This window comes from Octodon degus, unplaced genomic scaffold (assembly GCF_000260255.1).
Source record: "Octodon degus isolate 3935 unplaced genomic scaffold, OctDeg1.0 scaffold00226, whole genome shotgun sequence".
In the NCBI taxonomy this organism is placed as follows: Eukaryota; Metazoa; Chordata; class Mammalia; order Rodentia; family Octodontidae; genus Octodon; species Octodon degus.
The window spans coordinates 400,171-412,028 of record NW_004524802.1 but is presented as its reverse complement, the minus strand read 5'-3'; the positions used below and the strand labels follow the sequence as shown (position 1 = coordinate 412,028).

At 51.4% G+C, this 11,858-nt stretch overlaps 1 protein-coding gene across 1 annotated transcript in view; it reads right to left on the bottom strand.

The window, feature by feature from the left end:
- Positions 1-1,716: 1,716 nt before the first annotated feature.
- Gpr132 (G protein-coupled receptor 132) overlaps positions 1,717-11,858 on the bottom strand; it is a 15,789-nt gene continuing 5,647 nt past the window's right edge. The window contains exons 2-3 of the mRNA XM_004645412.2: positions 9,610-9,713; positions 1,717-3,559 (exon numbers count right to left, since the gene is read on the bottom strand). Of these exons, the coding sequence (XP_004645469.2) occupies positions 2,451-3,559; positions 9,610-9,616 (1,116 nt within the window). The 5' untranslated portion in view covers positions 9,617-9,713 and the 3' untranslated portion in view covers positions 1,717-2,450. The remainder of the gene's footprint in view (positions 3,560-9,609; positions 9,714-11,858) is intronic.

Here is an 11,858-nt window from a genome sequence, read left to right as displayed (position 1 = left end):
GCCATCGGACTGCCCCAGCCAGGTTCCGAATGCTGGGATTACAGGTGTGTGCCGCCACTGCGTGGCCCTTCACCGAGCACAGCCTTCTGCCTGGCTGTGGACCTGCACAGGGTTTTGTACTCTGCAGTGCTGCCCAGGTCCCCCTGAGCATCAGTTTTCTAATCTCACGTGGCCCCACATCTTCACTCCTGAGCCCCAAGGCCCTACAGGAGGAGCCCCCAGGTGGCCCTGCTGAGCCCCACAGTCGCTTTGGCCTTCGTTGTGACCTCTCTCGCTGAGCCTGGTGACTTCTGACCTCTCTGAATCTGAGTGGCCTCACAACCCCACACCTGAAACCAGTGCTGGCACAGCCCAGACATGAACGAGTGGAATTTGCACTTTGCTGCAGTAACTGCGTGGCTGGGTCACCTTACACCTGAGCCAGACAACCCTGGAAAGGACACAGGGTGGCACCCTCAGGCCAGGGAACTGGTGGGTGGAGGAGATGGTACACCCCAGGTCTCCTCTGCACCCCAGCCTCAGGGCTTGGTGGCCAGATGGCTAGGATCTGGCTCTGTCTGGTTCTGGTTGCCGAGTCTCACAGTTGCACAGATACTTTCTAGAATATTTTGTTATTTGTCTTCAAAATAACAGGTGCTTTATAATTTTTTTCTTTTTCTGGTACTGGGAACTGAACTTAAGAGCTTGCACTTGCCTGGCAGGCTCTTGTGCCGCTGAACTATATCCCCAGCCCTTAAGTGCTTCATAATTTAAATGAAATAAATGTTGACATTTCCTGTATCTAGTCCCTCCCCCCTCATGTAGCTTCTGGTCCTGTTTATGGCAGGAGGTAGCAGGAACCAAGTGAGGGGGATCTCCTGGTCACACAGGAGATCCCCCACCCCATCATGAGGTCCCCACCCAGGAGCAGGGGGAGACCCAATGCTGGCCCAGGGCCATGAGAGGGCCCTCGGGCTGCAGGCAGAGGAAGTTCTAGGGTCGGGGAGCACTAGCCCCAGTCACTGCCTTCTACCCCTCATTTTAGCTCTGGACTCAACATGTGTGGGACCCTGGGCCTGCGTGCTTTCACTCACTGGAAACTCGGGCCTCACCTCTAGCTGCACCTGCCCTCCTGGAACCACCCTAAATCAAGTTCTGCCTACCCAGGAAGCCTCACCCATCAGCAGTGCCCCCACCCCCCACGCTGGTGCATACAGAGGGTCTCCCAGTGGCCACTGGGCCCAGCACGTGGCTTTGAGACAAGGGGCAGGCCCTATATGAGGCCCAGTGATGTTAGCGCCCCCAAGCCACAGAGTGCCTGATGCCTTTGAGCTGGGAGAGGCTGGAGGACCCTGTCCTGAGCCCTGGGGCTGGCCCACCCCTGTCTGGGGCTTCAGGCCTCAGGAACGTAGGGGGGGAGGAGGATGGCTTTGTCACCAATTACTAGTTTTTGTCATTAGTCACTGGAGCCCCAGGACATCTACTCTGAAACCAGAGACTCCAGCCCTCCTCTTGCTCTTCCTAGCCTCAAATAGTCCAAATGGCCCCTGGCCTAGCCACCACTCTTCTTGGCCCCATGGGACCCACAGTTCACCCTCCCCTCTTGAGCAGGGCCCCAGGACCCCAGGAAAATACCTGTATATCAGGACTGTAGTACTAAGCTGTAAAGGAAGGTGGGTCACACACACTTAGGCCTTTATCTCTGAATACTCTTTTTTTTTTTTTAATACTTGGATACATATTTTTTGACACCTCACGATGAAGAGCAGCAGACCACAGCTGCCTTAGGCCTGAGAGCTCCACTCAGCTTCCCCAGGCCACTCTGAGCATGGCTGGGCCTTCCTGCCAGCTGTGAGGAGCACCTGGTAGAAGAGTGGTAGAAGCAGTGAGCAGGTGTCCTTGGCCCCGTTTTCCAGATGGGGAGACAGAGGCACCAAGGTGACTTGGCCTTGATGAGGCTCACCGGCACTGGGCCAGGATCTGACACTGGGCCGCAAGGTCTCCCTCCGGCCTACTCTTTGTTAGGGTTGGGGGCTGAATGCAGAGTTATCTGCTTGCTCCGGAGTTGCACTGTCTGTCTGGATACCCAGCCTGAGTTCACTGTAGCAACGAAGTGGACATTGGGATGGTCTCTCGGTGGCCAGCAGCCTGCCACACTCTCCTGGGGTGATCAGCACTTCAAGCTAAGAGGAGGACAGTCATGCTGTGGGGGTGGGTGCAGCCACCCCACTCCGCCTCCACCCTAGTCCCATAGCTCCTGGCAATGGCCAGACCTGGACGATGCCCCTGACCTGGTAGTCCTCTGAGGCAGAACCATGGAAGCCCCAGGACACAGTAGCAGCCACCCAGTGACTCTTGCCAAAAGGCACAGAAAATGAAGTCATCAACCAAGCTCTGTTGGCGGCCTCCTGCTGGTTGGCAGCCAAGGGAGCCAGCCAGGACATGTGGCAGATGAAGAGGTCCTCTGCCTGTCAGAACTCCTCAGTCGGGATTTCTAGGCTACACAGTGAGCCCCACTCAGCTGGCTGGGGCCCTGGGGGATCCCCAGGTGTGGGGAATGTGCAGTTGTGGGCCAGTGTTGGGGGTGAATGCATCTCTTCTGAGTCCTTCCACTGTGAGAGCCTGGTGTCCTCTATCTTCATGGACCACTTTTTCCAGCCCTGGTGGATTTTGGCCACTTCTTGCCGGGAGTGGTCTGTGGCCAGCACATAGATGATGGGGTCAGCCACACTGTTGACGGTGGACAGGCACAGAAATACCACGGAGGCCGTGTACAGGCTGGTTTCTAAGGCACACACAGCGTCCCTGTCCCCTCTGTGGTAGGAAAAGGCAGCGGCTTTGACAAGGAGCACCACATGGTAGGGGGCAAAGCAGATCAGGAAGATGAGTACGACCGCGAGGGCAGAGTGCTTCACCCTGGCCTTCTGGGCCGTGGTCAGGCCCCCGCTCAGCTTGATGCTGTGGGAGATGCGGTGGTTGGTGAATGCGATAACGCAGAGAGGAAGTGCAAAGCCCACGGCAAAGCGCGCGTAGTGGTAGCCCGCGATGCTGGTGTTCATCCGCAGGGGTTCAAAGCAGGTTCCGTTCACAGCCTCCATGTAGAACACTGGCTGGTACACAAGCCCTACCAGCACGAAGATGCCTGTGCAGATGAGCACAGCAGTCCTCCGGCGGCGGCGGCCCCGGATCTCCAGCGCATACACCACTGCTGTGAAGCGGTCGCAGGAGATGCAGCAGAGCAGGAGGATGCTGATGTAGATGTTGCAGAAGAAGATGTAGGCGGTCACCCTGCAGGCACGCAGGCCTAGGGTCCATTGGTGCTGGTTCTGGATGTAGACGACCCAGAGTGGCAGCGTGCTGATGTAGAGCAGCTCACAGAGCGCCAGGCAGAACAGGTAGACGGCCAGCACGTTGCCCTGCAGGACCTGCAGCAGCGTTAGCCAGGCTGTAAGGCAGTTGGCAGGCAGCCCCAGTGCGCACACCACGCTGTACACCACCAGCAGTGTCACCCTGCTGTCATTGAAGGACGCGTTGCAGAGCTCCCCGGCGAGGTCCGAGGCCATCGCCAGGGTGGTGTTTTCTGAGGGACAACAGAGTGAGGGTGAGAGTCCTAGGAAAACTGGGGGGATCTATAGATCCAAGCAAGATCTAAACACCCATGTCCAGAGTCCAGATGAATCACACACACTGGGGATTGAACTCCAGCTCTTCCCACTGAGCTATATCTCCAGCTCTTTGCTATTTATCTTGATAAATTGGTAAATTGCCCATAATGGGCTTGAACTTGTGATCTTCCTACCTCTGCTTCCCAGAAGGCTGGAATTAAAGACATGTGTCACCACAGGTGGATTTTTTTTCTTTTTTTTTTTTTTTTTTTTTTTTGTATTTTAGGGGTCCACAGGGTGTTCCGAGTCTCACTACTAGATCAGACTTGTAGTGATCCGCCTATTTACAGCCTCCCAAGAGCTGGGATTACAGGTGTGCACCACCACACCCAGTCTGAATTGCCGTCTCAGCATGCCCAAGGGGTGGGGCCAGCATGGCAGGCCCAGGGATCGAACCCCCAGCCTCTGTGCCTGCTTTCAGGTGCTTTAATCCACTGAGCTATTTGGCCAGCCCCACAAATGGATTTTTTAAAATGACCCTTAGACCCTGGATGTCCAGCACCATGGACAAGAGCCCAGGTGGGGGCACTGAGACTTGAACTGATTGAGGTTAGTTCTTAAAAGCATTGCTTGAGGAAAATGGGGTTCTCTGTGCTGATCAACAGTGCTGGAGTTGGGCACTCACTGTTGCCTGCTTTCAGCACCTTCCAACTTTGAGCCCGCCCCACTAGCCCTGCTGCTCTGCGCATCCTGTCCTCACCTGCAGTTCTCCTCCTTGCCGGCTTGAGCACTCAACTACTGAGAAGACAAGAAGCACTCGCCGCCGGGAAGAGGCTCTGTCCACTCGGCAGCTCTGCCCACGTTTGCTTTGTGTAGCTGAAGTTCCTGTTGGCTGGTCTTAAAGATGTTGTGCCAACCTACTAGGCTGAGTCTGTCACCCTCATGCACCTGTCAGGGTTTGTGTATAGTTTTCCCCCAAAGCCTCATGCAGTCTTGTGGTGGCTTCTAGAGTTTGTGATTAATTCACGATCCAATGCTGGGATTATGGGTGCTACATAATCTTCAGGGGCAGTTAATCTGCATACAAATGTAAGGAGGGGAAAGAGGCTTGCTAGTTGCTGCAGCCTCTGCTCCTCCCTTTGCTCTTTGCTGTTTTCCACTGCCATGAATGGCTGCCCTCCTCCAAATGGGCCATTCTGCCTTGGAGCCAGTTGAGTATGAACTAAAACCTCCACTAACTGTGAACTAAATAAACTTTTTCTTCCTTAATTTTGAGTGTCAGGTGTTTTGTTCCAGCAATGAGAGAAAAGTAACAGACAGAATTTGGGATGGAGAACAGGGTCATAGCTATGACTGTATACCTGACCGTGTGGGTTGTGAGCCTTTGGGAATGGCTTATGGGAAGAGACAGTAAAGGTTTGGAAATGTCACCTATGAGAGAAGCGCTAGAACTCCTTCGGCTGTTCTGTTTGGGAGATTCTGATCAGAGCTAAGAAGGCCAAAAGGCTGATAGAAACCCTGCCTGTAAATCCCATGCTGGGGAGGTTTCTTCTGGGAAGAAGGACTGCACTGGTTGTTGGATTCCAGATGATGTGTGTTATGGCATGGCAGAAAGGTTGTCTTCCTTTTGCTCATGTCCAGAGACTTTGCGTGAGACTGAGATTAAGCACAGTAGGCTGGTTAATCTTGCAAAAGAAATTTCAAAGCAGTAGAATGCTGAAGCAGTGGCATGGCCATTGTTGGTGAATTTTAGTCAGATTTATGTTGAGAATCAAGAGCAAAGCACACAGCAGAATGATTTAAAATGTTGTGAGTTTGGCCAGAAAGGAAGTACCAATAAACTGTGGGCTGGAAAGATAGAGCTGAGAGGATCTCCACTGTCAAGGAGCAGGAGACTAGAAAAGACAGCCAGAGAGCATCGCAGGAGGCAGCAGGTCTTGCCCTTTGCAGCCTCAAAATTGCAAGGGTGTGGGACTTTGCCTTGGGAAGAAACCTGCAGAGCACCGTGTTCCTTTATCTCTGAGGTAGATAGCAGAACACCTTCTCTCAAAGGTGTTGGGACTCCCATCCTTGGAACTTTCAAGTGCTAGGCTATGCAGCAGAGGGGTATAGAGACTGGCAACTGACTGACGGTACACACAAAGAGCAGCCTGAACATCCAGCCCAGCACCTCAAAAGTCCTTAAATGCCAGAGAGGAGGGAAGAAAAGAGAAGGACAATGAGATTGAGGGGGCCAGTGGACCAGTGCCAGTACTCAGTGCTCTAATGGTGGAGGAGGCCACTGGCCAAGAGCCACAGGTGGCCTCTGTCAGATGAGAGGGGAGGAATCAGGCCCCCATGCCCAAGAAGGAGCTCAGCATGGTGAGCACTAGGGTTCTACATTGCTTCAGCATCAGCTTTGGATTCTGGTCTGACTTTCCTGGGCCAGAAGCAAGGTGCATTCAATGCAGGGCATGGCTTGAATTCCTGTCTCATTCCAAGGGCCAAGGTGGGGCCAGAGCGGAGATCTTGGGGGTAGCTAACAGGTGTCCTCTAAAGAGGCCATTCAGGCGTCTGCCCAAGGGCCTAAGTAACACTGCCGCTCACATAGCCCCTGGCTGCCACGTGCACAGACTGCAGCTGCCTCTGGTTGCGTCATGGGAAACCAGTGCCATTTGCTCTCAGGCTTCTGGGGGACAGTTCCTTACTATAACCTTCTTTCCTAATAATAATCAGTTACCTTTTGACTACTATTTGGCTTTTTTTTTCCCCTAGGCTTTCACTTGCAATTTATTTGAATCCTTTTGATTTGTTTGTTACTTTGCTTGTCTCCACCCCGGGCCCTGGAGTGGAGCCCAGGGCCTTCATATCCCGGTCCTTTTATTTATATTTATTTTAAAACAGGCTATCGCTAAGCCACTAAGTTGCCCAGGCTAGACTTGAATTGTCAATCTTCTTGCTTCAGCCTCTTAATTCCAGGCACAACACTTGGAGTCCACTGTTTTGTGTCCCACTTTTGTTTTCTGTTATAGGCTGAAAAGACACATTGAGTCCTGACCTCTCTTGCTGCAGAGGTGACCTAATGTGGCAAAGGAGTCTTTGCCAGTGATTCTCGTGACACGGGGCTGAGGGGTGGTGGTAGCAGCACTCCTCACAGAAAGGGAAAATTGGGACAGACTCATGCAGGAGACAGAGGGAGGACACAGGGGAGGGGCAGAGCAGGTTCCCCTGCTGTCTGAGGTGAGCCCACCCCAAAGACTTCTGGGTAACATCCACCTTCCCGCATCCTTAGGACAGAAGGTCTGTGATTCAACCCTGGCCCCACTCCACAGCCCCAGCTGGCCAATTTCTACAGCCCCTCCATGACTTGGCATTTATTCTTGCTCCCTTTCATCCTCTAGTGATGACTCTAGAGACGTGAACAGGTGTTTGCAGCCTTCCAAAGCTACCAAACCCTCAGCCTTCTTGCTAGTCTACACAGGACCTGCAGACACTGGATCCATGGCCCCTGCACCACACGTGATTTATGTCCCTTGTGTCAGGTGTGTGGCTTTGTCTTAATGTGTGTGGGGAAAAACAAAGTCTAAAATTTGTTAACATAACCCTTGTACATGTACAGATCAGGGAGGCTGAGGTTTCCACCCACAGGTGAGATAGTGCAGCTCAGTGTCCCAGCGAGCAGGCCAAGCTCTTGCCTGCTCCTGTGACCATGTCTGCTGTTGGTATCTCAGTCCCTTCAGGCTTCAGTGACACTGGCCTAGCCCAGGTGGCTAGTAAGCAACATGAGTGTTTTTCTCAGTTTGCTCCAGAGGTCAGAGGTCCAAGGTCCAGGCCAGCAGAATTTGTGTCAGATGAGAGACGTTTTCTGCTCACAGCAGAGGTGTCTTACCTTGAGGCTTCTGCCCTGTGGACACTAATCCCTAATCCCTAATCCACTCCCAAAGGCTACTTCCCCTGGCCTCTTGTGGGTGAAGGCATCCATGAACCCATGGGGGACACAGACAACCAGCCTTTAAAAGTCTATTTTTCTTTTTCTGTCCCATATGATTTATTTTTAAAGAGCAGAATTTATTTATTGAGGGAGAGAAAGCTTCTGTCTGAGAGAGGGACAGAAAGGCCAGGAAGGGAACCTGAGTGGGTTGCCCAGGCCCCTGTCTTTTTAAGAGATTTTTGTAGAGCAAAACCACAAGATAAGCCGGATCTAAAATGGGAAACATGGGAACTTGCTAGGTAGGCATGAGCTGGGACAAAACTATGGTCAACCAATGAGACTACAAGCATAATTACTCAGGTAAAATTGATTAAATTGGGATCAAGTGGGGAAGTGAGTCGAGTAGCAAGCAGGCACAAATACAGAACAGGGCTTTTCCTGTAGGGGTTGGGTTAGGTTAGGTTAGACTCTTCCTGGCCTTTTTGTCAAGTATGACTTTTTTCTTCTGCTTGCTTGTTTTAGAGGTTCTGAAGGATTGAACCCAGGGCCTCACATGTGCTGGGCCAGTGTTTTACCACTGAGAATAATGTTGCATACTGTGTGGCAAAGGCCGTTGGAATCTAGGGTCTGAGGCCACAGCACTGAGGAGACCTCATGGCAACCCTGCCTCCCCTTGGCCTCTGCCCAAGTATGCTCAGTCATATACTTCTGACTTTGCATGGGGCTGCTGGGCAATTTGCAACACAGCCCTTGACCACCTTCTCTGGCGCAGTACCACTATTCATGCCCTGGAGCAGGCTGAATGGTCTTGGGGACCACCCAGACTTGAGGCCTCAGATAATGTTGTCTCTGGACCCCCTAGATTCAGGAACTGTCGACTCCTTGGCCTCCCCATGTGACATCCAGCTAGCTAGGGAAACTACACACATCCCATGCACTGGCATGGCCTTCAGGGGCCTGGCCAGCTAGCCATGGTTTCCTGGGATCTCACTACCCATGCCTGTGGTGGCTGGTCTCTGTAACAGAACTAAATACCAGGATGTCAGCAGAAAGACCACTCCATGTCTCAGCAAAAGGCCCTTCATGAAGGAGCCAGAAGGCCTGTCTGGGAACAATGGGTCCAATACCCTACTGGGCACTTGTTTGGTTTCTCTCATTTTTCTCAGGTAAAATGCACATAGAATGTTCCATCCTAACCATTCGTAGGTGTGCAGTTCTGAGGCACTAAGCACACTCACAATGCTGTTCAACTGCCCCTGCTGCCCATCTCCAGAATGTCCTGACCTTGCATGACCAAGCTATAGTTAGTTCATCAAACACTAACTCCTGTCCTCTCCTGGCTTCTGCACCCGATTTGACTCTCTCCCTGGATCTGAACCCGTGTGCCCTCCTGTGAGTGGTCACATGGCATCTGTTCTTTTGTGCTTGGTTTATTTCACTCAGCACAGGGTCCTCAAAGCTCATCTGTGTCATGACTTGTGCCCCATGGCTGAGACGCAACCTCTGACACCCACAGGCTAAGGTGGCTTCCAGTGCTTATCCATAGTCAGCTGGCTATGGCACAGGCAGAGGACACTCAAGGCCCAGTGGTGTCCACATCCTCCACAGAGGGGCTCTGGTCCCCTCCCCCCCTCCAGTGTCCACCGCAGCGTCCTGGTGGAGTATGTCCTGTGCCACCTGCTCAGGCCACATAGCCCAGGGACCTTCACTGGGCACCATACCCCTTTCTGTGTACCGTGGAGGACTGGCACAGCCCTCATCCCTCCTTCTTCCCTGCAGGTGACAGGGACAAGTCCAGAAGAAGCAGAAAGGTGAAGAGGGAGCATCTCACAGTCAGCGCACCCCATGGATGGCCAACAGGGGACATGCAGGACATGTGGATAATCACACCTGGTCGTTTTCCCAGGAAGTGAATGTGGAACCCAGAACTGTTCAAAAGGAAGCATGAAGAGGGTACTTCCTAACTTCCTGATGGAGCACCTCTGGGTCTAGTTTTTATTTTGAGAATCTTTGTATGTGAATTTTTGAATTATGAGACCAAGCTATGGAACAAAGTGCATCTTGGAAAGACCCCCTGGACCCTCGTAAGTGCTCACAACCCCAGAGCCCTCTCACCTGGCATAACTGCAGTCCAGTCTCAGGGTGCCTCCAGAGCAAGTGTCCTCATGTAGTCATGTGTCTTGCTGCCTGGGGAGGACACCCTGGCTGTTCAGAGCAACCTGAAAAACACAGTAGTCATTACTTTGAGAAAATTAGGTGGTGTGACATGAATTAATTGATTCAACCAAATGGTTGGAGAATATTTATGGTGTAACAAGTCCTCATGTGGGGACAAAGGATCCAAAGCCACACTGAAGGAGACAGCTCTAAGCAACTATGCTGGGAGAACTGTCCATCTATATGCCACAGACTGAACTAAACTACATCAAAATGGGTTAGAGATCTAATCAGTAGAGCATATACTGGAAGACTAATATGTAAAACTCTTGAAAACATAGGCCTAGGCAAGGACGTTCAGAACAGAGCCTCAGTTGCACAAGAGATGACCCTGGGAATCAATGCTGGGTTCCTATCAAATTAAAAAGCTTCTGGATCCAGGTATTCCTGTGGTGCTAGCACTCAGGAGGCTGAGGCAGGAGAATCACTGTGTTTTGTTTTGTTTTTTTGTAGCTGGCTCAGCCTGCCCTGGTGGCAGCATATAACGCTGGGAATCAAACAGGGTCCCTGCTCTTTACCTAAACTTACCTAAGCAGGTGTTTTTAGGCCTGTGAGCTATCTCGCAGGCCCTAGATCACTGTGAATTTGAGGCTATATAGTGAGTTCAAGACCAGACTGAACTACGTAGCCTAACTCAAACAAACAACTTCTGCGCAGCAAAGAAAACAACCGACCAGTGAAGAGACAACTGACACAATGGGGAAAAAATTGCCGGCTACACCTCAGGCAGAGATCTAACATCCGGAATATACGAGGAACTCAAAAGGTTAGACCCTGCCAAAATAAAGACCCAATCAAAAAATACATACTTATAAAAATTTTTAGATAAAATGTTTTAAAATTGTTAAGAAAAAATTATTGCTAAATTGCCCTACCAAAATAAAAGATAAAGGGCGAGTGAATAGACACTTCTTAGAAGTACAAATGGCCAAACATCCAAAATGTTCAATATCTCTTAGAGAAAGGCAAATTAGAACAGTGCCAAGGTTCCACTGTGCTCCAGAGAGTGGCCATCACTAGGAAGCCAAATAACGGCAGATGCCGGCGGGCTGTGACAGGAAAAGCCCTGCCCCACTCTTGGCGGGGATGTAAGCTAGTACAGCTGCTATGGAAATCAGTAGGACGAATTCTCAACAAACTAACTTCCATTTGCTCCAAAAAGTCCCTCTAGGTGTCTTTTTTTTTTTTCTCCGAATGCCTTCAGGGCATGTTTGGCTGGCTTGAGTTGTGGGGATCGAACCAGAGCAACCTGAGCCTGACTTAGGTGTCTTCCTGTGTCACAGGGATCCATGCATGCCCGCATTTACAGCAGCGTGACTCATAGCATCAGAACCTTGGGCACGGCCTCTATGTCCAGCAACAGATAAAGGAAGAGAGAAAACAGGACACTTACACACGATAGAGCCCAGGCCTGCAGTGCCGGCCCCGCCCCCAGCACAAGCTGAGAGGGCAACTGAGCCTGAGTGTGGTGGCGCACGCCTGTAATCCCAGCTCTTGGGAGGCTGTAAACAGGCGGATCACTAGGAGTATGATCTGGTAGTGACACCCTGGACACCCTGTAGACCCTCCCCTAAAATACAGAAAAATAAATAAGCAAACACAATGGAGCCCGGCACCATGGCACTTCTCTGTAATCCCAGCACCGGGAGGCTGAGGTAGGAGGATTGCTGCAAATTCAAGGGCTGTCTGGGATACAAAGTGAAATCAGGGCTGGCCTGAACTGTGTAGTGAGACCCTGTCTCAAAAAGCCAAAACCCAAAACAATAACCTACAATGGAATGCTAGTTTGCCATAACAGAGGATAAACTTGAGTCAGTTGTAGACAAATGCACCTCGAGATAATAGTGTTAAATGAAATAAATCAGACACACAAGCTTACAATATCACATAATTTCTTGGGGCTGGAGAGATAGCTCAGTGGTCTAAGCATCTACCTGGCAAGCACAGAGACCTGAGTTCACTCCTTGGTACTACATGTTGTGCTAGCTCAGAACCTCAGGCGTTCTGTGCTAGCCCCCAAAAACAGGTGTGGTGGTGCACACCTCTGATCCCAGGGCTGGGGAGGCTGAGACAGGAGGATCGCTATGAGTCTGAACTGTGTAGCAAGGCCCTGTATCAAATAAATAAATAAATAAGGAGCTGGGGAG